At 38.6% G+C, this 26834-nt stretch overlaps 1 protein-coding gene across 1 annotated transcript in view; it reads left to right on the top strand.

Moving 5' to 3' along the window:
• The window catches only part of ASAH2 (N-acylsphingosine amidohydrolase 2), a 99596-nt gene that overhangs the window by 60146 nt on the left and 12616 nt on the right, over positions 1-26834 (top strand). Inside the window, exons 9-18 of the mRNA XM_006169744.3 lie at positions 5667-5787; positions 7955-8080; positions 12793-12879; positions 15825-15929; positions 16063-16144; positions 18319-18434; positions 19544-19638; positions 21515-21554; positions 23233-23328; positions 25334-25429. Coding sequence (XP_006169806.1) covers positions 5667-5787; positions 7955-8080; positions 12793-12879; positions 15825-15929; positions 16063-16144; positions 18319-18434; positions 19544-19638; positions 21515-21554; positions 23233-23328; positions 25334-25429 — 964 coding nt within the window. The remainder of the gene's footprint in view (positions 1-5666; positions 5788-7954; positions 8081-12792; positions 12880-15824; positions 15930-16062; positions 16145-18318; positions 18435-19543; positions 19639-21514; positions 21555-23232; positions 23329-25333; positions 25430-26834) is intronic.

Here is a 26834-nt window from a genome sequence, read left to right on the forward strand (position 1 = left end):
CAATGAATTTATATATATAAATATATAAATTTATATAAAAATGAATTTATATATATTAATTAATTTATATATATTCATGAATTTATATATATATACACATATATATATATGGTTGTCTGAAAAGTCATAGCTTATTTTTCTATGCAAAAATACATCATGACTTTTCTCACAATCCCAAATTTTATATTTTTATACATTTAGTCACTGTATATTATTACAGCATGCAAAATGAATTTCCCAGCATGAATACACAGTATGTTAGTCCAGTTAAAGATATTATCATACACTTTAATCAAGAAATCATTTTCTATTTTCATTTTGTTTCATTTTCTTTCTTTTTCCTCTTGGTTCCTTTCCTCTCATCCTCCCCCATTTTTATTTCATTTTGAAAATGTACTTCTTTCTTCCATAAGAAAGAGAAAGAGAGAGAGAGAGAGAGAGAGAGAAATATCTCCAACAGAGTTTCATGCCACAACCCATCCCCAGCTTCAGCTAGCCTGGATATCATGGGCATATGTGCACCTGGCATGTTCACGGGGGTCTCTGGATGTGAAGCCAGAACTCTCCCAGCACTGCATTACTGCTGCTCCACCCTCTGGTCCTACCTGAGACTTTCATAGCACTCATTACAAAGAGAAAAGGAAAAAAAAAATACTTCTTCCTTTTCTACAATTCAGATAACTTTTTTTGATTACTTTTTTTTCAGTTTTGCACAAAAATAGTTCAATTTCTTTCTGAAGCTTTCAAATAAATGAAATGAGCAAGAAATCAAGTCTCATCTAATTAGTAGACCCAAACCATCAAGATTTGCTTTATCCACATTTTGGCTACCTGTAGTGTCCTTGATGGCAGAGAACATGTCCAAGTCCTCTCTATGTCTCTTCCCACATACTTGGCTACCCAGAACTTCATGCTGATTGAATGGATGGCACATCTGCTATCGTTCCTTGCTCAAGCCCATTCTTCTCTGGCCAGTCTGACTCTCTGTGTGTTTTCTATACGTTTGTACTTATTCATGTCTCTATGCTTGTGTAGATGCTATTTTCTCTTTTAGAAATGCCTCTTCTCTGGTGATATCTTTGTCAAATTCTTACTCATCTTTTAACACCCAGCTCAAATATCACATCCATCATGAACCATTTCTCAAGGGCGACATGATGCCTCATTTATTTTGGTGTCCAGTACCTGACACAGAGTCAAAGGTAACTAAATGTGTATTAAATGAGCAAGTGAATCAAAAGAAAGAGCAGAACTAGTATCTCATAAGATAAGAGTGTATATAAGGTCTGAAAAACCTGAATTTATAGCCTTGCTTCTCAATTTATGACTGTGCGACCTTGGTCAGGTTGCTTCACCACTCTGGGACTTAGCTTCCTTAATTATAAAATGAGAGTTATGATAGTACATAATTCAAAAAGTTCTTGTGAGAATAAAACTAAATCCTGTATATAAAGCCTTTTGCTTAATGGGTACTAAATCTTAGTCAATGTTGAGAGAATTGTTTTCTGGGCTTTTTTTGATCACTGTGGAGTATTTGCAGTGTTGCTGAATCTGGCTGACCTTGATAATCATATCGGACAGAAATGTTTTAGTTGGGCAGCCGTGGAACTGCTGTGGACATTGCCACATTTTCATTCCAAACTAAATAGAGCAAAATGCCAAAAGAGCAAACTCCACCTAACTGAAAAAAGACCAGTTGATTAGAATTTTCCTTGACATTTGATTTTTTGAGAGTCAACAATTCTTCCATCCTACCCCTGACCCCAAAAAATCTAATAGAAGGATTTTCCCAAATATAAAACCTTGCAAGTAACTTCTAGTGGGATGACTTTAGAACACCTTCAGACTAAATGTCTGTAGCTTTGCAATTAAGCATCTTAAGAACTGGAGTCAACCTACAGGCTGGAAATTTGGCCTGACACTGTTTTTCCAAAAAATTCAAAATGGATGCAACATGCAAACAAACAAACTAACTAACTAAACTATTGTAGAAAATGTCAAATATATGCCAACTTAAAATGATTAGTATAATGAATCTCCATGTAACTTATCACCCAACTTCAATAATTACCAGTATTGTGATAATCTATTTCACCCTCCCCTTCACTTTCTTGTTTGTTTTGCTAGAGTATTTTAAAGCAAATACCACATAGCAGACATTTCATTCAGAAATAGTTCAGTGTGTATCTCTATCAGATAAATATCTTTAAAAAATAAGATATTTTTAATCTATTATAATAATCAACAGAACTAAAAGTGATTTCTTACTGTGATCTAATATGCCAGCTATGTTTAGCTTTTCCTGATTCTATAAATATAATCATTTTGTTTTCTTTAAATCAAGTCCAGACAGTCCAAAAATTATGTTTGTTTGCTATGTCTTAAGTATTAATTTGTAGCAGTTCTTGTTCTTTGTTTCCTTGCTATTAGTCCTTGAAGAATTTTAAAATCAATACATACATGTAAATACAGGAATGTGTGTCAAAGAAAAGAAAATCAGTATGTTGAAAGATCTGTGCTGCCATGTCTATTGCAGCACCATTCACATTAGCCAAGAGGAATCAACCTAAGTGTTGATCAATAGATGAATGGAAATAACAATGGTCTGTCTACACAATGGAATCCTATTAAGTCATTAAAAATAATGAATTCCTGTCATTCAAGGTAAACAGGAGTGAGCAAGAAAGACATTATGTTAAGTGAAATAAGCCAGGTACAGAAAGCAAAATACCACTTGTTCTCATTCAAATGGGAAAGTTAAAAAAGTTGACTCGTAAGAGAGAGTAGAATAGTGATTACCAGTGGCTGGGAAGATTAAGGGCATGGACGGGATAGAGTAGCGTTGTTGGTTAAGAGATACTAAAGTACTTTCGAGAAGAGGATTAAGTTCTGGTGTTCCATAGCACAACAGGGTGACTGTAGTTAACAATGATTAATTGAATATTTTGAGATAACTAGAAAAGAGGATTTTAAATGCCCTCAACACAAAGTAATAACAAATGTTTGAGATGATATATATAACTGGTTATCTTGACTTCATAACATATTATATTCATGCACTGAAAACCACACCATAAGCCATAAATACATGGAATTATTATGTCAATTAAAAATAATTTTAAAATTAAAAAAGGAAAAAAATGAAAATTGTGGGTATCTATGAGGGAAAGGTTGAGGCTGGAAAAGGGTTGCTTCTGAAGGCTGGTAATGTTAGTTTCTTTTAAAAACTTTTTTAAATTGACAGAGTGTGTATGTGAGACAGAGAGAGAGAGAGAGAGAGACAGGGAACAAGTACTTCCCATTGGGCATGGTCACACTTAAATCCCTCTCCCCATTTCTCCATCCTGTTGGGAATTGGAGCACACATATACAAATGCCTGGTGTGTTTTCCAAGCTGTTGGGGATGGAATTCAAACTGTGGGTGGCCATATGGGATCTGGATCCCTTAACTTCTAGGCTATGGGGCCAGCCCAGGTTAGTTTCTCGAGCTGCTGTTGTGCATGTATTCAGTTTGTAAAAATTCAGGGAGCTATACCCTTATGGTATATGAACTTTTTCTGTATGCTGTATACTTGAATAAAAACTTAAAACAAAGAACTAAATAAAAAAAATAGATTTGTAGTCAGTTTAGAAAAAAGTGGAAAATCTAGCAGACTGGTTTATACTCTCTTAAGGCAACATGTGGCTAGAAGCAGGAAGACTGCAGGCTTTAGACCAACAAGTGCCTCCAGATCCCTATAGTCCACACCAGTCCCTATCATACCAATCAGCTTAACTGGATTGTGTTGCCCGACACCCCTGGTGGGCTTTGAGTTCATCACCTCTGACCTATGTCTGCTTCTATTAGACAGTGAGAACTGAATCCTCAGAGATGATCTTAAAGTTCTAAAACATTCTTCCTCATTCAGTGAATGTTTAGTTTTCTGTATTATGTAGGTAGGAAATGTGAGTTACAGTGTCTAACATATTTTCTGCAGAAACTTAAATCAACAGAAGATTTACAATTTTAATCCCAAATTAACCCAAAACTTTGTGAATAGGCATCTTTTTCTTGAGCCTTTCAGTTAACCTGCTTTACTGCCTTCTGTTTTGTGAATACCACTTTCACCTGTGTTGCAGGTCAGTCCTACAAAGACCACTGAACAAAATGTCACAATACTCATCCTTGAGTCCTAATCCTCTATGACAAGTGTGCCGTTATTCTGTTTCTCCAAGTCACCCATGCAGAGTGGGGGTGAAACAGCCTGTCTCTTTGGGTTGTTGCAAACTTCAGATAAAGTAACAGATGTGGAATTAGCTCATAAACATATAGCCCTGCACTTAGACAAGGTATTACTATGCATGAGGACATTCTGAATTATACATAACATCCCCTTTCATGACTCCATACAATGACTCTGCTGTTCCCTCTCTCTGTGATGTCCTTAAGAATCAATTGCTAGTCATCTGCTGCTTCAAACGCTTTATGCCTATTTCTTTATAACATTTGTCATACTGTATTAAGGCCATTTCTTTACATCTCTGTCTCTGGTGAGATTCTGAAAGTAAACCACAGTTTATTTAATGTTTAGGATACAGTTGTCTTTTGGTAAATGTCTGTTGAATTAGATTGAATTGATTTGAATAATTATTATCTCTGCCTGTCTTGAAGGACAAAGTCTCTGTCTTTTCAATTCTTTAAGTGTAGCATCTGATAAATGAATAGTCTTGGCCCTTGTTAAAGCTAATTATGAGGGGGCAGCAGGTGGCATGATGGTTAAGGCTCTGGTTTCCCAAATGGCTGACCACAGTTCAAGTTTCAGAACTGGTGGCTTGAAAATCATGCTGGGCACGTGTGTGTGTGTGTGTGTGTGTGTGTGCTCAAAACCCTGAGAGGACAACAGAGGAGAAGGGATTGCAGGGTGGCTATCCTTCCTGGGAGCATGATTTCTCAGTTTCCCTTTCTCTGTCTCTTTCTAGCAAGCACACATGCCCTATGGCAAAAGTCTTTTAAAAAAGTTATAATGAGGCCGGTCCTGCATGCTGGCATGCTGGTACACTCTACAATGCCAGAAGCCACATGGATGATTGGGGTTTGGGTCCTAGGTTTACCTGGACATTTAGGATGCATGCACATGCTCATGGTCCTGGCTGGGAAAGGCTGGGTGGGAAAGGCTGTGGGCTGGGATGGGGGGGTTATAATTTGAGACTATTAAAGGTATTTGACTTTCTATCACTCTTTCATTAAATAAAATAAATTTAGAAGAAAAAATTATGATGGTGAGAGACAGAAGAAGGGAAAGTAAGAAATCACCTCCCAGGAAGGATGGCCATGCTTCAGTTCCTTCTTTAGTATTCTCTTCTTGGGATTTTGGGCATACACACACGTGCATCTCATGTGATTTTCAAACTGTTGGGTCTGGGACTTGAACCATGGTCGGCTATGTGGGAATTCAGTGTCTTAACCACCACACCACCTGCTGGCCCCAGAATTCTGTGTTTTTAATTTATGTTGGTGACTAGCTTTCTTGAGTAATTTAAACTCACTGCAGTAAAGTCATCTAAATGTGAAATATCTAAAAAAAATTTGTTTCCCATTTTGGAAAAAACTTAAGTCCCCAGTCATGGGTTTTAGCCCCAGTTCTCTGTCTCTCTCAGTTAACTCAGGGATCCTCACTCTTTCACAGCTGGTTTGCCATCCACCCAGTGAGCATGAACAACAGCAACCATCTTGTAAATAGTGACAACATGGGCTATGCATCTTACCTTTTTGAGCAAGAAAAGAACAGAGGATATCTACCTGGGCAGGTAAGACTTCATTTCATTGAAAACCACTTTGACTCACTGAGTACCATCATTCATGCATGCTTGGGATAGCTGATTCAAATCTCTAGAACAAAGCATCATCATGATGACCACATACTAATAAGGTCACAGAGAAAGAATTCACCATCCTCCCTAAAAAGAGAAATTAAAATAGCTAGTACATCATTTGTGTGTGTGTGTCATATACTACTTATATTGATGGCTTCATAGTTATAATGAGTTGGATAAGAAAGAGCAAATTCAAGGATTTTTTTGTAATATATGGTAGTTTTTGGTCAAGCTGGAAATAGGATAAAATACATTGACATTTACTTTTGTTTACAGAGGTATGAAGGTATTAAGCACCTGTTTTTTTGCTTTAATTTTTAAAAATTTATTATTATTGTTCAATTTTGACCAGAGAGTGACAGAGAAAAAGGGAGAGTGAGAAAGCAAGCCACTAGGTCTGGGACTTGAACCATGGTTGGCTATGTGGGAATCCAGTGCCTTAACCACCATGCCACCTGCTGGCCCCTTAAGCACCTTCCTAATGGTATAGGAACCCTGACTAAAGACAAGTGATGAGTCCTTTTCACTTGTCCAGACTTGCCTCTTAGTGGCGAAGTTCCTTTCGAGGATCTTGTTCTGTTTGCCTATAATAAGGCTTATGTCAGGAACATCCCTAATCTATCAGATTTGTTTTTATGACTTTGAAACTCAGAGAGTGACAGAATCAGACATGGGGGGTTTTACCAGTCCATGTACTTCAGGTAGTCCCTCAACTTTGTGTGAATTAGTGACTATAGATAAAAAAAAAAAAAGTGGGAAGAAGGACCCTGCTCTGCTCGACCTTGGCACCTGAGCACCACATGGAGAAGAATATGAGACAAGAGGCCTAGGCGTAATGCCTATAATTAATGTTCTGTTATGAATACATTAACATTCAGTCTGATCTTTTCACTTCTTTGTGGATAAAACTCACTATTTTCTCATTTTAGCCTGAGTTTTAGGGAAAAAAAAAAAGGAAGTTCCTATTTATGATCATTCCCTGGGTATTAGGTACTTTGAGATAAATGATCTTTTTAAAAAGATGTGTTATAGGGAATGTGCACTCATCAGAGAGAGACTGAGAGAAAGCACTAAGGGGATAGCCACGCCATACAGAATTCCCTTCTCCTCCACATACCTCTTGGGATTTGAGGTACACACACATACACACTGGTGTGTGTTTCAAGCTTCTGAGCCCAAGACTTGAACCATACAGTCTTGTAAAATCCAGTCACCTTAACCACCCTAAATTATCTTTTTATCTTTATTTTTAAAAAATGCATATGATTGTCAGGAGTCAGCTGGTGGTTCGGTGGGAATGTAACGCTCTGTTATTTGGTCTCACATGGAAGGGCTCTGGGTTCCTGTCCCTGGGCCTCCCTGGACATGCTGTGCTCTTAATCCAGACTGGTTGGGGCTTTAATGGACTGCAACGTGATGACCCTAGTGGGGGTGCCTGACACTGTTTCTTAATCTCTCATGGAAGAAATAAATAAATTCACTTTAAATGAAAGACATATGATTTCCAATTCTTAGCTATCTCTTTACCTAAGAAAACACAAGACATTTTAGGGGGAAAGATAGACCAGCTGGTTCGAGGCTGACGTTGTATATCACTCTAGTGAGGCTGAAGAGACAGAGAGAAGATACGTGGAGGGCAGGTCCAGGTGGTGGGTGGTATATTTAGGTTAAGTTTTGTGACAGGAAAGTCTGCATTTGTTCTTTTCTTTTTAAGCCAATAGATCATTATTTTTTTAAAGGCAAAGGGCACTCCATGTTCCAGATAAAACATTAAAGACTAGATTGTGGGTCAGCATTTATAATTTGTCATTGTGTTTCTTGTCAAAATATTTCTGCTTGAGACACACATTTGAACCTCCTCTGCTTGAAACAGCTTTTATTTTGAACGGGACGTTTTCAGTCACAAAGTGTATACCGATGGCTATGTGAGCCTCTTCCGAAATTACACATTTTCTCAGGATATGGAATATATTCTGGTTTTTATTGTTTGCAAATGATTTTGAATAGTTTTACAGAGTGGATTGAATGTTTGCATTCTCCTTGGAAGTCATTGTGGCAACTAAGAAAAGAATAAAAGACAAATGGATGTTTCTTTTGGCAGGGCCCGTATGTAGCAGCTTTCGCTTCATCAAACCTAGGAGATGTGTCTCCCAACATCCTTGGACCACACTGCACCAACACGGGAGAGTCTTGTGACAACGCCAATAGCACTTGTCCCATTGGTGGGGTAGGTAGTTACGGCACAAGACGTTTTGTTTCTATATCTCACACACAGTTCATGTTTGAATATTGATCCATCATTTACAAATACGTTATTATGAAGTATCTGCTGGCCTATTTTCCATTAGCAGCTGTTCCTCTTTTTCTTGAAGAAGTTTTTGCCATAGGGCGCATGTACTCGCTGGAGAGAGACCAAGAGACAGGGACAGTAAGAGGGAAAGTAAGAAATCACCTTCCAGGAGGGGTGGCCATGCTGCAATCCCTCCTCCTCCATTCTTCTTCTGGGATCTTGGGCACACATACACATGCACCCAGCATGGTTTTCAAGGCACTGGGTCTAGGACTTGAACTGTGGTTGGCTACGTAGAAGTCCAGCAACATAACTACTACACTACCTACTGGCCCTGCCTCTGCTCTTCTTAAATCACCTGCTCAAGCCCACAGAGAGAGGGAAAGTGACAAATAACCCACTGGAGAGGATGTTCGTGCCACAGTTTATTCTCCTCCTGAGATTTTGAACACACGTGCACATGTGCCTGGCATGATTTTTAAGCTGCCAGGTCTGGGACTTGAACTGTAGTCGGCCATGTGGGAGTCTAACACCTTAACCACCACACCACTTACTGGCTCAGACTGCTTAGTTTTAAAATTGTGAGACAGTTTAGTAAATGTCAGAGATTTGTCCTCCCCATCTTGGACGTCTGAAACATTTTGTCTTGGCATTTTGGAAGTTAAAAGTTTGTACCTAAAACTGCCTGCCTGAGACATTTCTCACTGATTATCGAGTCTGTAGCATTTTTAAATACAAGATCAACATTCATTTTCCTTTTTTAAAAATTACAAATAAAATATCGCTGTAAAAATCCAAACCATAGAAACACAGAGAAGAGTAAACGTGAAAATCTCTATTCACTTCCCTTCCCAGATGTTATCACCCCGATGCCTCTTTCTCTGTGTGTGTTTAGGCATTCATAAACAAAACTCTGTAACTTTTTCTTTTTGTGTGTGTGTTTGTTTTTCATTGGCCAAGGACTTGAGTTATCTACCTATTTGTCTTAGAAATCTCTTTTAGGGCTGGCAGGTGGAGTAGTGGTTAAGGGTGCTGGACTCCCACATGGCTAACTGCAGTTCAAGTCCCAGACCTGGCGACTTGCTTTCTCACTTTCTCTCTCCCTTTCTCTCTCTCACTCTGTCTCTCTCTGATCAAGTTAAAATAAATAAAATAAAGTTAAATAAAATAGTTATTTAAAAAATATCTTTTATGATGATACCCAAATCTTTGTGGCAATTTTTAAAACAGTAAGTAAGAAAGGCTATCCCATTCTTTTTTTTTTAATTTTTTTAAAATTGTTTTTCCTTTTTTTTTCTTTTTTATTTTGAGAGGTTTTTGCTATAGGGCACATGCACTCCCCAGAGAGGGAGAGAGACCGAAAGCAAGAAGTCACCCCCCAGGGGGGATGACCAGGCCACAATCCCTTCTCCTTCATTCTCCTCTTGGGATCTTGGGCATGCACTCACACACGACTGGTGTGAGTTTAAGCCACTGAGTCCAGGACTTGAACTGTGGTTGACTACATGGGAGTCCAGTGACATAGCCATTACACCAACTGCTGGTCCCTTGAGAGAGAGTTTGGCCATAGGGTGCATGAATTTGCTGGAGAGACAGAGAGAGAGAGAGATAGAAAGCAAGAAATCACCACTATAGGGTGAATAGTCATGCCATAGTCCCTTTTCCTCCATTCTCCCCTTGGGATTTTGGGCACCTATGCACATGCACCTGGCGTGAGTTTCAAAATACTGGCTATCACATCATTTATTAAACCACTTTCCCTTGATGTGCATTTAGATTTGTTTCCAATTTTTCCTAGGCAGCAGATGCTAGTTTCTGGATTCTTATTCCCTGTGGAACATTTACTAGAGATATTCCTTCAATCATACACGATTTCTGAGCTATTTATTCTATTCCAGTGGAACCCACTCAAACAACAATGGTGTTTTAACAATTGTACTTCTATAGTATGTATTACTATTGTTAAGTAGAGAATCTTTATACTTCATCTGAAAAATTTATACACATTATTAATTTATAGTAGATTTTTAAGATTAGTTGTTGGGATCAGGAGTTGGCGTAATGGCTATGTTGCTATGTTCCCACATAGTCAACCGCAGTTCAAGTCCCAGACCCGGTGGCTTAAATTCACACCACATGTGCATGTGCGTGTGTGCCCAAGATCCCGAGAGAAGAATGGAGGAGAAGGGATTGAGGAGTGGCCATCCCCCCTGGGGGATGTTTTCTCGCTTTCTATCTCTCTGTCTCTGTCTTTCTGGCGAGTGCACGTGCCCTATAGCAAAAACCTCTCCAAAAAAAGAAAAAAAAATTAGTTGTTAAATTCTAAAATTTGTAGATGAAATAGTTAAATACTTTTCTGCCATACAATACTATATATCAATTTAATATCTTCTGTTGGAATACTGGGCAAAAACTTATAATATGTAATGTTAAGGAAGAAACTCAGAATTTATCATGGTATATTCATTGTGATTGCAGTTTTGAAAGGAAATAAAGAGAAAAAACAAAGTGAAACATCCTGAATTAGTAACCATAATTTCATCTTTTGGCATTCTTACAGGTGGTTTTTAATTCTCTGATTTATGTATTATATATGTGTGTTTGCATGCACACACACATCTATATGAAGCATACTTTTATATCAGACACAGTTATAACAGGTGTCATACTCACTCCAGCCTCGCACAGCAGAGTTCTGTTTGTCTCTGCTTTCTCCCATGGGTGAATTGGCTTCTTTCATGTTTGCAGATGGTGGTCAGCAATGAATAGGATGATATGCTTTCTCACCTAGACAATAGGAAAGAAGGAAAATCTCCCTGTCATCCAACCATGGCATGATGGTTCTCCTCTTCAGTCTGATTAGGCCATTTTATGTCACACATAGCAGGACTCAGAGGAAGCGGATCCCATCCCTAGTTCAGATCAATCTTATGCAATCAGGACAGTTTCCTAGGCCTTGCCAGAGATATGTTCAAGAGCACCAGCTCAAGGCAGATAACATATGCCATTGCCCCAGCGACTGCTTGGGTCTCTCTTCGGGACATTTAAAAATAAATTTATTATTATTTTTAAAAAATTTACCAGAGGGTATATGTGGTCACCAGAAAGAGAGAGAAATGGAGAGTGGGGAGATGAGGAGAAAACAACCCTCCTGGGCCAATGTCATGCGGTCACTTTAATTACCATAATTTAATCATCTACTGAGTACTTTCCTTCTCCCCTACCTATCTTCTTTTTTCTTTTATTCCTTCATGCAAACACACTATAAGCATTATCCTTGTTATACATATATCCACATGTGCATCAACCTCACCTATCTCTTCAGGATCCTGGGCTCCTATACCCACACCCAGCATGAAGTGACACAGACAAGATTTGGACCCCTGTTAGCCAAGTGGAGTCTGGCTTCCTCTGTTCAGTGCCTAGTAAATGTGTCATGGGGCCAGCATCCATTTACATTTTTTTAAATTACCTAATTTTATTTGTAGTCCAGAGTGTCTGTTAGGACACTTTTTATTTTACTACATATAAGAGGAACTTCAAGTCTGTATGAATGAATCAAAAGGTATTAATAAGGATATCTTTCAATTGTCTTCTTAAAGCTCCTAATATTGGGTTGTTGGAGAAGTCATGACCCATTTTTGTGTAGAAACACATAGAAAAATTACATCATGACTTTTCTGACAACCAAATATATTGAAATTTTTATTTTGTCATAAACAGTACAAACCCCCCCCCCAGTTTTTTCATTCTGCCTTATTTATTATTCCTCTCCCGCATATGGACATGCAAAATACTTAAATTGTCAACTTTAGTCAGTCTGTTCTTTATTATTTTTTTAGAAGGATCTTCCATAACCTCAGACTATAAAATAGATTCACCCATATGTCTTTTTTAGATTCTATCTATTCTATTTAAATATTTGATCAATCTCAAATTTTTTTTTTGAGAGTCTTTTGCTATAGGGTGCCTGTGCTCACCAGAAAGACAGAGAGAGACAGAGAAAGACAGAGAGAAAGAAAGACAGACAGAAAATAAGAAATCACCCCCATCATGGGGGATGGCCATGCTGCAATCCCTTCTCCTCTTGGGATCTTGGGCATGCACGCACATGTGCCCAGCATGAGTTTAAGCCACTGGGTCCAGGACTTGAACCATGATCGACTACTTGGGAGTCCAGCGACATAGCCATTGCGCCAACTGCTGGTCCCCAATCTCAAAATTTTTAAGGTAAGAAATAGGGCAGATTCACTTATGATTTTTTTCCTTCCACGGATCCAGTTCATTGTTGCAATTTAATTTTACTGAGTTTCCCTTTAAGAGGATCATGAACAAATCCTAGGCAAGCACAGCAAGCAGACACCCAGCTAGTGCAAAGACCCGTCTTCAGCTCTTAGCTCAGGTACGAGCTACCTGTATAGTCTCTGACAAATCCTTTACTCCATCTGAGCCTCAAGTTGCTAACTTTAAAAGGAAGTTCTGGTGTAAATACTTTCTAAATATGTTGACTATTCCAACTCCATGTATGTTTTTGTTTTCCCCAATCTGTAAAGTTGAGAGGGTATGAATTGCTTCCATTCCACTGCAATTTTCTTCTTGAACTAGTCACTCATCTCACTGAGAATGCATCTTGTCTTGTGTCGTTCCAGCCTGGCATGTGTGTTGCTAAAGGACCACGACAGGATATGCTGGAAAGCACACAAACTATAGGACAGGCCATATATGAGAAAGCACAGGTAAGCTGTGGGCGTAACTTCTGACTTCATTTGAACTCGTTCTGTAAAACCCACTGACATGGTCCATTAGAAAGTGGATACTTGTCAGGAAGACAGCAAGAGCTCAGGTCGCCGGAGAGTCTGGAAGGCATCACCTTGGACCGTTTCCTCCACAAGCCACACAGGAACTTCTTGCTGACTGCTCTGATCTGACTTCTCATCGGAAGTACATTTAAAACCACGTAATCAAGAAAACATTCTATTTTGGAATATTTAGAAAGCCAGAGTACCTGCTTCAGACAGTGAGAAAATAGATGGTAATGTTTTCAGTTAATGTGGCATCAACATGACCAGACTGATCCAAAGCCTCAGAAGTTTCTCAAGCCTTCGCCTTGACCTTTCCTTGACTTTTCCTTTGGTGGCAGTAAAGTTGAGCACCATGACTCCTAGCTCTTGGAACTTGGAGCCAAGTTAGTTCCTGGTCTCTGATATTGCAATGAAGATTTTTTTCCTTCCTATTTAGAAAAAAAAAAAAATTCTTTCTTCCAAGAAAGAGAGAGAGAGAGAGAGAGAGAGAGAGAGAGAGAGAGAGAGATTGAACCACCAACAGAGTCCCCAGTCTGTAATCCGCTCCCAACTTCAGCTAGCCCCATATCACTGGCTTGTACTCATTCATTGGTCTCAGGGAGGTTTCCAAATGCAAACCTGGAACCTTTCCGTGCAGGTCAACTTCTGGGAGCTTAGTGATTTACTGCTGCACCATTATCCAACTCCCTTTTCTTTCTCTTTCATAGAATTTTTTTTTTTGAGAGGTTTTTGCTATAGGGTGTGTACGCTCGCCAGACAGACAGAGACAAAGAGACAGAAAGCGAGAAATCACCCCCTAGGGGGGGATGGCCACGCCACAATCCCTTCTCCTCCATTCTCCTCTCAGGACCTTGGGCACGCACGCACACACGCCCAGCATGAGTTTTAAACCACCGGGTCCAGGACGCGAACCGCGGTCAACTATGTGGAAGTCCAGTGACAGCCATTATGCTAACTGCTGGTCCCTTTCATAGAACTTTTTGATGAAGGAAGAATCTGGTCTCCAGTGAGATTACTCTGAATGATTTTATCATCTTCCCTCTCCTAAATTTTATCTTCCATTCTGACCCCCATATTTTGTATCAACATCTATGGAAACAGATTTCTGAGGAAAATGACAAAAGATGACTTCAAACTGATACATCCCTGTTAAAGATAGTTAAATCCCCCTGTTTTTATAGTTTATTCATACGTTTGTTGTGTGTCTGTGGTTAAATAGTTTATTTCTAGAGTTCTAAAATATTTCAGGAGCAATTAAGGAAGAACGAAAGTACCTTTAAAAACCATCAAACACAAAATTGGTAGCAACAGCCAGCCTAATTGCTGTAGTTTCTTTGTAATTACTGTGGTATTATCAATGGATTATTCTAAATTAACAGATTCTGTTTAGAGTATTCGCCTGTGACACAATTTGGTGTCAGAGATTTTGTTCCTTTTCTGGGTTTCAGAGCCATAGAGATGTGTCCTACATTCTAGGTTCTCTTTTCAGCATCACAACTTTCCTCTCAATTAGGAGAGGCAGGCTGCAGCTGGTGTGAGTGTTGACTTATCTTGAGAGCTCACACGTAGCTGTTAAAACTGGGATGGGGGGAACCAGCAGTTGGCATAATGGCTATGTCGCTGGACTCCCATGTAGTCGACCGTGGTTCGTGTCCCGGACCTGGTGGCTTAAAAAACTCACGCCGGGCGCGTGTGCGTGTGTGCCCAAGATCCCAGAGGAGACTGGAGGAGAAGGGATTGCGGCGTGGCCATCCCCCCCTGGGGGGTGATTTCTCGCTTTCTGTCTCTATGTCTCTCTCTGTCTGTCTGGCGAGCGCACGCGCCCTACAGTGAAAATCTCTCAAAAGAAAAACTGGGATGGGGACAGAGTGGCGATGAGTGAGGTATCAGATAAGGGGATGTGTGCTGAAGCAGGATTTGCCTATACTGACAGAGTGGAGATGAGTGAGGTATCAGATGTGTGCTGAAGCAGGATTTGCCTATACTGTATGATACCGGGGAATAAAAATAGTCATTTCTATGTGTATTTTGACCCACATTTCCCATAAAAGCATCATTTGACGATATTAAAAAAAAAAGAAAAGAAAAAAAAACAGGGCTGGTGTCCTATGGCCTAGTGGTTAAGGAGCCAGGTCCCACATAACCCACTCTGGTTTGAATTTCAGCTTTGGTGGCTTGAGAAATATAGTGTGTGTGTGTGTGTGTGTGTGTGTGTGTGTGTGTGCTCCAAATCCCAAGAAAATGGAGAAATGGAAGAGAAGGAATTGCAGGGTGACCATGCCCCTTTAGAGAGTGCTTTCCCCCCCTCTCTCTCTGTTTCTCTCCATCTCTCTCTCTGTGTCTCTCAGTCTCTCTTTCTCTCTCTATCTCTCTGGAGCAAACATGCCTTCTGGACAATTAATAAACAAAACATCCAAAGGTAGTTTGTGGGTGGGACAGACGATGCAGACTAAATGAGGTCTGGTCTTTTATGCCTGTGGCTCTGATCCTCTAGGAGGACTCGATTCCGAGAGAGAACACTGAAAGAGTACCTGAGGGTGCACTGTCATTTTAGCAAAGAAATTAATTTGGCTCACTTACTCCTAACCTTAGACTATCTTGACTTTTAACTGAGATTGAGGCCTTTTGTGCCACACTTAATATCACTAGATTCTTGTGGTAGTGAGGAGTAGAAAGTCAACCGTCTTGGGGCCTTGGAGCTTCTAGGAAGCAACTGGGCTTGGTAGAGGGATCCGTGTGGGTAATGGTTATTTCTAAGCAGCCAGCAAACCGAATGCTTTGTTGAGAGATGCTTTTCCACAGTAGTACTTATGGTAGAGTGGGCACTGTTCACTTCAGCTTTTTTGCTTAAAACAATAAGCCCGTGTGGGTTTTTCTAGGAACTGTATGACTCTGCCTCCCAGGAGATAACTGGACCACTGGTTTCGGCTCACCAGTGGGTGAATATGACAGACGTGACTGTCCAGATCAATTCTACACACACAGTAAGTGTCACCGAGTTGCACTGATTATGCCTCAAGGGTAAAGCTTTGGATTGGTCTGATTATTTATTTGCAGTTTAATTTCTGACTCTTTTTTGGTTTCCTTTTAATTTTGATTTTAAAACTCTTCCTTTAGGCAAAAACGTGTAAACCAGCGTTGGGCTACAGCTTTGCAGCTGGAACCATTGATGGGCCAGGAAGCCTCAATTTTACACAAGGTAAGGTGAAGTCTGATGAAGCCTACACTTCCAGGTTCTGAAGCTTCAGGGTTCTGTTCCTTAGTCCACTATTGTGCTGCTAACAGAAAGACATGGACTGGGTGATTTATAAAGAATAGAGGTTTATTTTGCTTGTAATTCTGGTGGTTGGAAAGTATAAACGCATGGGGCTAGCATCACAACATGGCTGACAGAAGCAGGGAGGGTAGACTACACCAGGAACTCCAACAACTCACCAGAAAAAAAAAATCCAGTTAAAAAAGCCCAATTGATCTGAATAGACAGTTCATTAAAGATGATATACAAATGGCCAACTACATTTAAAAAAATTTCAGCATTGTCTATATCAGGGAAATGGAAATAAAAATCATGATGAGGTATCATTTCACCCCTCTTTGAATGGCTATTATAAAAAAAAATCAAAAAAAGAATGACAGTAGGAGGAAAGGGGAACACTTGTGTATTGTTAGTAGGAATGTAAGTAAGTGTAACCATTATGGAAGACAGAGTGGTGGTTCCTCACAAAACTACAAATGTAACTGCCTTGTGATCCAGTAATTCCCACCATTGAGTGCATATTCAAAGGAAGAGAAGCCAGTATGTTGAAAACCTATCTGTGTTTCTATGTTTATTGTAGCGATATTCACAGAAGCCATGATACGGAATCAAACTAAGTGTCCATCAATGAATGGATAAACAAAATGTGGTATATATATATATATATATTATATATATATATATATACACACACACACACACACAGTGGAGTATTATTCAGTCAGAAAGGATAAAACTCTACCTTTTTTTTTTTTTTTTTGGAGAGGTTTTTTTGCTATAGGGTGCGTGCGCTCACCAGACAGAGAAAGACAGAGAGATAGAAAGTGAGAAATCACCCCCGAGGGGGGATGGCCACGCCACAGTCCCTTCTCCTCCATTCTCCTCTTGGGATCTTGGGCACGCATGCACATGCACCTAGCGTGAGTTTAAGCCACCGGGACTGGGATTCGAACTGCGGTCGACTACGTGGGAGTCCAGCGACATAGCCATCATGCTAACTGCTGGTCCCGTAAAACTCTGTCATTTGCAGCAATATAGATGAGCCTGAAGAACTTATGCTAATTTAAAACAGTAGGGTAGTGTGGTGGTGAAGGGTGCTCTTCTCCCAAATGGCTGACTGTGGTTCGAGTCCCAGACCTGGTGGCTTGCTTTCTTACTTTCCCTCTCTCTTTCTCGCTCTGTCCCTTTCTGGTTAAATTAAAACAAACAAATAAATAAATAGAGAAAGAAAGTTAAATAGAATTTTTTTTTTAAAGCCAGTCTCTGAAAAACAAATACTGCATATTTTCACTTGTTTTGTGGAATCTGAAAGATTTGACCTCATAGAAGTGGAGAATAGAAGGGGGGATTATCAAAGTCTTGGAAGGAATGAGGAATAAGAAACACCGAAGAACTTGGTTAATAGAGGGTTAACATTATTGAAAGAGGTTATTAAAAGTTTCACTACTATTGTTAAATTACCTATTTCTCCCTTCATTACTTTTAGTTCATGTATTTGGTGTTCTGCTATTAGGTAAATAGATGTTTATAACTGTTGTATTTTCCCAATGGATTATAGATTCTCGATATATGGTTTTATAGTTAACAAAACTTTTTTCCTAGAGGATGCATTTTAGGCTTGGCTTTTGTTTTTTAATGGTGTGTGTGTGTGTCTCTGTGTGTGTATGTGTGTGCGTGTGTGTGTGTGTACAGATAATTAAATGGGGGATTTGGCAAATGTTCTTTTAGGGACAAAAAGCCAAGAAATGATACAGAGAGTCGAAGGTATCATTTTTAGACTTCAAACAGGAAAAAAGTTGTTTTAGTTCATAAATTTGCAGTTAATTATATCAGATTGTTTTTATTTTCAACATAGATGAGTAATAAAAATAAAACTTTAGGGATATTCTGTTGTTCTCTTAACCACACCAAGGAACTAACTGAATAACGTCCTGTTTTATGAGACACAGGAAATTCTGGCTCATCTATTATTCAAACTCTTTGAAATCATTGAACAACGACCTTATAAAATCTTTGAAAATTCTAAAAGTATTGTTGTACAATATTTATCAAACTAATGACTTTTTCCAGAGGGTTGATTCATATTAGAATCATATTAACCATAATATTCCTAATAGGGACAACGGAAGGGAACCCATTTTGGGACAGCCTTCGGGACCAGATCCTGGGCAGGCCGTCTGAGGAAATCAAAGAATGTCAGAAACCAAAGCCAGTCCTTCTTCACACTGGAGAGGTAAAGCATTTTGATTATCATAGTGAAGTTAGTATGTTATTTTAAAATTTGTGAATGATAGATAATGAATGGTAGATATCTATTGGCATTGAGCTCTTAGATAGTTTCACCACAAATTTTTCATATTAATAATATGGAGGCTATGAGTCTAACTCTATTTTAATAAGGCTTTCGATTATTTAATTGAATTATTTAATAGGAGGGCTTTCTTATGGCATTTATGATAAGTAAATGGAAACAATTGAGACAATAGGAAAGAAAGAATAGGACTAACATTTATTTTATTCAGGAAACATTTATGTTGGCTCCAGGAAGGAAGTCCACACAGAATTCTCTGCAGAGGAAAATATCTTAGGTCACATGAGAAGAAACATGGACATAACTTGATTTTCTTATTGTTCAAGCTACATTATTAACTAAAGCAATTTCCTTTTAACACTCCTTTGGAATATATATTTTCACATTCTGAATGTTAGAAAGTCATTTAGGTGTTCCTGGAAACATGCATGGTTGAAGTCTATATATTTCAAAAATAGTTCTCTCCCCCTAGTATTCTATCAAAATTCTTAAGGAAGAACAAAAAGAAGAAGGGAAGAGATAGATACAGAGACTCTTCACTAATTGAGTATCAATAGGAATATATTTTCATGGAGAAATCTTGAAAAGTAGGACAAAACTTGGCAACTGTAAACTGAAGTGCTAGAGTAAAATATCAGTGGTTAAGTTAAACTATTCCAAATAGAATTCTTTATTTATTGTGTGTAAGGATAGTCACCCACAGTATTCTAGGAGAACCTTTTAACAAGGATTCAGTCTGTCACATGTCGTAATCCAACAATGTCAAATCCACCAAAAACTTCAGTGACAAGTCCAAGTTAATTGGGCATTGTCATTTGAGATTCACATGTTATGACCAGGACACAAATACTCATGTAGAATATTTAATATTATATCACAAATAAGAAACACAAATCTTAGGATAGGATGAAAAAGAAAAACAAATAAAATCGAAACATTTTAAATCCTTTAATAAAAGAAACTCTGAGACTATCATCTGTTGACCATTACAAGAGTAATATTCCTAACACAGTCATGTTTTGGCTTCTCAGCTATCAAAACCTCATCCCTGGCATCCAGATATTGTCGATGTTCAGATTATTACTCTTGGGTCCTTGGCCATAACAGCTGTCCCCGGGGAGTTTACGTAAGTTTTTCTTTTGATTTCTTTTTTCGTTTTAATGGCAAAACCAAGTTATTTTTATTTTTAAAAAAATTAGACTCAGCATCTGGCAATTTGCATATTGAGAACAAACCAGGCCTTTGATAGAGAGGATTTGGTACTGAAAGGCTATACTTGGACAAGCACATTAAAGAAAAGAATCATAAAATACCTTGACTAATTGATAATAAAGGATAGTATAGAAAATGTGGACATCTCAGCATAATGTGCAGTAGGGAAACATGAAACAGATGAAGAGGAGGTAAACATGTGTTTATTGGATGAGTGTTTCTGTTGGAATTACCTCTTACTATGAAACGATAATTCTACACTGCATACCAGAGTACTATACTTGACAAATATTCCTACTCTCTTTTGGTGATTCCTTTGAAGAATAAATCCCTCTGTGCCTATTACTTGGCTATTATCTGAAGCAAACATGGACATTTAAAAAAATTGAGGAAAATTAAAATGATACCATAAGTTGGATCAGTAGAAAGCCACGAAAAATCATTAAAATACAGGTTTAGGTATTAAAAACATGGAAGAATATATTAGACCTGCTTTTTATGCAATTTTTCCTTCTTCAGTAAATAAGTGGCAATTTAAAAACTTTACGATGGCTCAGGTCCCATATCTTGGAGGCATCCTTGGATTCTCCTCTTTCCTATATTTTCTCTTTCAAACTTTTGGCAAATTCTGTACATGCTACTCAACACTTTCCATGACTTTGCCCTGGTGGAAGTCGCTATCTCTTATCCAGATTATTGCAACAACCTCATATCTGGCCTGCTTGCTTCCTCCCTAACTTCTATGGTCTTTTCACAACCCAACAGCCAGAATAATCCCTTGAAAATTTAAGTTAGAGTATGTCACCTCTGTGTTCAAAACCCTCTAGTAGCTTTGCTTCTCATTCCAGGAAAATCCTCAATCCCCTGAGTTCACAGGATCTGTTCCTCTGTAAATTCTCTGAGTTGGTTTCTTACCCCTCTCCCCTTTGTTCAAACCTGGTCCATCCACCTTGGCTTCATCGCACTTTCCAGATTCACAAAGGATGGCCTCATCTCAGGGCCTTGAATATATGGTTTCTTCTGTCTGGAATAATTTTCTTTCACTTACCACCCTTCTTCCCCTACGGGGACGTCTTCTAAGTCTTATATTCCTTCAGTTCTTCACTCACATTTCTAACAGGGGTGCTATTTCTGTTCAAACTATATACAGTAGTCTCACTGAGCACTGCCACTGTGACCACCGTGTCATCACTAGCATCAGCACCAGCTCTAGGGCCACCATCACCACATGGCCACTACCTCTCCGTTTCAGCTGCACCATGCTTCATTCTTCTCCACAGCACTTACCACGTATACCCTTTTTGTGTATTGACCATCTCCCCTCCCTAAAGAAAAGCTCTGTACTTTCTTAGCACCCAGAAGTGGGCCTGGTGTGTAGTAGATGCTTGGCGTTTTATTGAAGAATTGAATGAATTAATGAATGAAATGGTAAATTCTTTCCAGACAGGAGCGGCTGTACACTTTTTACCTGTCCAAACTCTTCTTAACATAGAATGCAGCTGGTATGATTCATTAAATCAATGACTGGAAAATGATTATAATTTTTATTCAGTGATATTAACTAATTATTTTTTCCTTTTTTAGTCAAAGTGGCTCTTTTCAGATTAAGACTTGTTCTGAAGACAAGACAGAAAAAAAATCTCAGCTTTGTATCATCGAGTTCTCTATTTTACTAGTACGCAATGAGCAGGATAACTATTTTCAACTACAAATCTTTCTATATGCTTTGTATACATTCTGAATAGAAGAAAATTTGTGTGATTATTATTATTTTTAAATTTTTTATTCAGGACCATGTCTGGACGAAGACTTCGAGAGGCAATTCAAGCAGTAAGTTAAAAATAAAATAACATATCTACACATTTGTATCTGGTGAAGAGGAAAAAATTCCCTATTCCTGTGATCTGGTACCTTTTCCTAAGATGACTTGAGTTTCACAGTTCTTGAAGTTAATGGCTAGAGGTGAATATAAAATAATGGTTATATAAAAACCAAGCTTAAAAAATAGAAAAAAGGGACCAGCAGTTGACATAATGTCTATGTTGCTGGACTCCGATATAGTCGACTGTGGTTCGAGTCTTGGACCGGGTGGCTTAAACTCATGCTGGGCGTGTGTGCGTGCGTGCCCAAGATCCCAAGAGGAGATTGGAGGAGAAGGGATTGTGGTGTGGCCATCCACCCTGGGGGGTGATTTCTCACTTTCTATCTCTCTGTCTTTCTGGCGAGTGCATGCGCCCTGTAGCAAAAAGCTCTCTCCCCTCCAAATTAAATAAATAAAAGAATTTTCATCAGCTTAACAATGGGGACCCATCCATGGAAGTTTGCACTGGTTGACACTGCTACTTTGAGATTGAGGCCACAGTGAAGACCTGGGTTTGATCCTTAAGCTGCTGTAAAAGCTGGGGTTGTGTTTGGGAGTGCCTGTTACTTGGGAAGCTAAGACAGGGAGATTACAACAGAGGCCCTGTTTCAGGATCTTTGAATTTATGGTTTCTTCAGAGAATATTTTATATCGTTTGAACAGAACTAGCATCCCAGTTAGAGATTTGAGAAAATAACTGAAGTAAAGTAAGACTTGGTGGTGGGGAGTGAGGGGTAGTAAGTGAAAGAAAAATATTCTAAACAGAAGGAACATAAATTCAAAGGCCTTGTCTCTTAAAAATTATTTATATTTATGTATGAATAATTTTAAAACTGGTAATAGGTTTAGGGATTAAAAAGTAAATAAGACCTTACTGTTTTAATGTCCTGTGAACCATCTGAAAAAAATCTATCATTTTTTGGAAATTCAGTGTTTTACCCATATTTATGACTTCCTTTACAGTCAGGAAGTATTAGAAATTGTTCTAAAAATAACATATCAATAAATACATGGACCTGAATATAACAATTCTGGTTAGCTAATAGCCATCTGCTATGAAAATTGATTTACAAATCCCTATTTTAGTAACAAAGCGATTCTACATCTGCAAATGTGATCCTTAAAATGTCCATAGAAGGGCCAGAAGGTGGCATAGTGGTTAAGGCACTGGACTCCCATGTAGAAGACCATGTTTTCAATTCTGAACCAGGTGGAATTAAAATCACTATAAGCATGGGTGTGTGTCCCCCAAATCCTGAGAGGAGAAGGGATTGTGGTGTGGCCATCCCCCTTTGGGTGGGGGTGATTTCTCACTTTCCCTCTTTCTTTCTCTCTCTGGAAAACACACACACCCTATGACAAAAACCTAAAACAACCACAACAACATCAACAGCAACAAAAACTCCATTGATCCCCTGACTTCCACAACTGTGGTGCAAGATTGCACTCTTACCTTTTCATCAAGAACTCTATGGTGCCTCTGAGTTTCTAAGCAGTTTGGATCTTGGGCATAGTTTTGTTGGAGAGACAGCTGAAACTAGTAGCTCACATGATAATTGTGTGATAATTGTGTGTTAAATGTAACTGGGGTGATAATATACTTTAATGTGAAGAATAACTTTATCGGACTCCATTTTTTCCTCATAGGAATTTACAGCTTATGGGATGCTGAATATGACAGTTGTTATTTCGGGTTTGTGCAATGTTTATACACACTATATCACCACTTATGAAGAATACCAGGTACAGTAAAAAGTTCTCATCATTTGAATGAATTATGCACTAGTCAAGACCATTGTGTCAAATACAGACTTTCTTTCTAGGTTTTTCCAATTGAGTTTCTAAGAGATTATTTTGTTTTAGGGCAGATAAAAATGGATGAGATAGGTTGTATTTGGGAGTTCCACATTTATTATTTTCAAGTTCAGGTAGAATTCTAATCTCAGTGACATTCACCTTTCCTGACATCAGTTATTTTGTCAGGGTAGCTGGTAATATTAACAGTACTTTTTTCACCAGTAGAAATCATGGGTATTTTCATATCATATATAGTTATTGGAGATAGGGAAATATCTTTTACTCATCACTATTTTAAAATCACAGAAGTTATTAGACATACTGGTCTTTTTATTCAATAGTATAAAAAAGTAGCATATACATTGCTATATTATAACATTGGCTTACTCTAATGGAATTGAATATATTCAATCTACTTGGTTCCCTTTGTCACTCATGTATTTTATTTTATACATTTAGAAACAGACTTCTGAGAGGGGTCCATAGGTCTCAACAGACTGCCAGAAAAGTCACAAACACATTAAGAACTCCTTCAGATTGTCTCCTGGTCCAGGGATATGCTTCAGTAATTACTATTCATTCATTCATTCACTTGCTCAACAGTTATATGTTGTGACAGATGCTATACTAGCATGTAACTGTGAAAAGACTGTGCCCCTGCCCTCAGGGCCACTGGAAGTTAAGGGTGTAGTAGAAAGACAGAGGCAAGCACACAACTACCTTTCTGGGAAAGGCACATGCAAAGTGATACGAAGACTAAGAGAAAAGGCACCAGTCTAGACTGATATTCGAGAATGGGGACTGATAGACATTCAGGAAGATATAACATCTGCCTAAGTTCTTGAGACTAAGTGAGTTACGCAAGTGAAAATTGGGAAGATATTCCCAAAAGGGAACTCCATATATGAAGGTCCAGAGGAACAGACTGAGCACATCAGTGGATCATAATTAGTTGAGTGCCGTGGAGTACATATGAGGAGGGAGATGGGATGAGACAGGGGCTAGAGAGGAAGGGAGTAGTTCCTTGATGGAGAGTTTTATATGATATTTTGTAGAACTTTGATTTAGTAAGAAAGACTTTAGGGAACTGCAGTAGGATTCAAAACAGGAGAATTAAATTTGCAATCTAGAACAGTCACTAGCATGGCAGTGTGGAAAATCGATCGGAAGGCACGAGTACAGGCAGTGCATTGACTAGGAAGCTAGAGTTTGAGATTTGGGTGAGAGATGAAGGTCTGAATGAAGGTAAAAGCAGTAGAGACAAAGGAAAATGGAAGAACTCAAGAGATTTTAAGGAGGCAGAATGACAAGATTTAGAGACTTACAAGATGTAGGATGAAGGAGAGAAAAGGATCTAAGTTGATTTCCAGATGACTGTCAGATGGGAAACTGGAAGGATGGTATTCACTGAGATGAAGCATGTTGCCTGGAAAGTTATGATGACTAAAAATGAATTGTGGCTTATATTTGGTGACTTTGAGGTTCCTATGGGACAACCAAAGGCTTGGAATGCAGGTAAAAGGACATGCATTTGGCTGTTTCATCACTTTATGAAGGGTCAAGCATCCTTCTCCAATTACTACCATCAGCACCCAGTTCATCCAGGAGTTACTAGGACGCTTTTCTTCCTTGATTTTTCTCCTGATTTAAGTGCTGGGGGAAAATATTTATTTCACAGATACAGTAGATACAAGTTCAGGAGCTTGCACCATCTCTCAGATTACATGAAGAGACAGTCTAAATGGCTTAAGCAAAGAGATCCCACTGCCTTTAGTTGTTGATGACTAGTAAATGGGAATTCTGCCCCCTTTTGTCATGAATAATCCTGAAAACCTTTTGATGGTGTTGAATCATGAGAGATGTCTCACCACCACCCTCATCTGCAATGTACACTCTGGAAATGGACTGAGGTTTGTAGAACCATACGTAACTCTCCCCTCTTCTCCTGTAGGTTCAGCGGTATGAGGCAGCCTCTACAATATATGGACCGCACACTCTGTCTGCTTATATCCAGCTCTTCAGAGGCCTTGCTAAGGCCATTGCTACGGTAACAAAATATTGTGTGTGTGCATGTCTCTCTGTCTGCCTCAGGGCAAGAAGACACAGAGAAAACTAAAAAAGAACTTGGCCCCAAGTGTTCAATTTCTCTGACAACCTTTATATTAAATTATATATATATATAGCTCTGTGGCATCTCTAAGAAAAGAAATAAAATTTAAAAAGTATATTCATTTATCTCTTCCATGAAAGAGAGAGCAGGGGAGAGAGAGAGAGGGAGAGAGAGCAAGCGCATCCTCACCAGTATCTTTATACCACAAGCCACTCTCAGCCTCAGTCATCCTGGATTACTGCACGTGCACATCCAGCATATTCAGGGAGGTCTTTGGACATAAACTTGGAACTTTCATGGCTCAGCCCCACAGACCATTGCATTTTATCACTGTGCAATTGCCAGCCCCCCAAGTTAAATTTTATTGTTAGTAAAATTCAGATTGAGTTAAAATCCTTTAGTAGGTGGCAACTTTATTTATGTCTGTCTACCCTTAATATGACATGAGGTAAAGCGATATCTTTTCCCCCCATTTTTCAGATGAGCAAATAGGCTCAAAGATACTAAGTGGTCAGGTCTACTATAACTGTAATTCAGAGTCAAACTGGTATTCTCTATTCCTTCCCATACTTTCTTCACTCACTCCAAGAATTGAGTGGGCCATCAATTCTAAGATACCCATTTTCTACATTATAATTTCTCTGAAATTGGAATGCATCTTCCAATCAGAGTACTCTTGATTATAATTAGTAGCATGTTTTCTTGTGGCTCAAAAATAATGCAATCACTGGAGGCTTAGGTTTAATGAAATCCACACATTATTCCTATCTTAAACATATATACCTGAACAAGTTTACTTCATTTAAAGGAACTTCACTTATAGAAATCTTCCCTGTGGGATACATGAAACCTACAATTGTGGTATGGAAAGATTAATCAACAGGCATAAAAAGCTTAAGATAGTAAACAGACTCTTAGATAATAACACATAGTCTTGATAAAAGCTGTGAAACAATTATGCTACAACAAGGACAGGAATGTTCTTTTAAACAAAGAATTTGGGTATATTAGATTGAAGCAAGTGACTTTGCTTTCTCTGTAGGTCACATCAGTTGAATGTAGGCAGTTTTATTTGCCTTTCCCATTAGTTGCTGATTGTATTTGAAATTCAGTACAATGTATTTACTTTGTATGGATGTTAATTACTTGATTATTATTCTATCATAATGTTCCTTAGTTTTAGGTCTGTTACATTTTTTAAAGTAGAACTCTTTATTTTTACATTATAAAAGCTAAACCTACTTGTAGACTATTCAGATTATGCAGGGAAGTATAGACCTATAACCCATCTATACAGATAGCCACTGTTTAACTTATTCACCGAAGTCATAGGTCTATAGTT

This window comes from Tupaia chinensis, unplaced genomic scaffold (genome assembly GCF_000334495.1).
Source record: "Tupaia chinensis unplaced genomic scaffold, TupChi_1.0 Scaffold147458_1, whole genome shotgun sequence".
NCBI classification, from domain to species: Eukaryota; Metazoa; Chordata; class Mammalia; order Scandentia; family Tupaiidae; genus Tupaia; species Tupaia belangeri.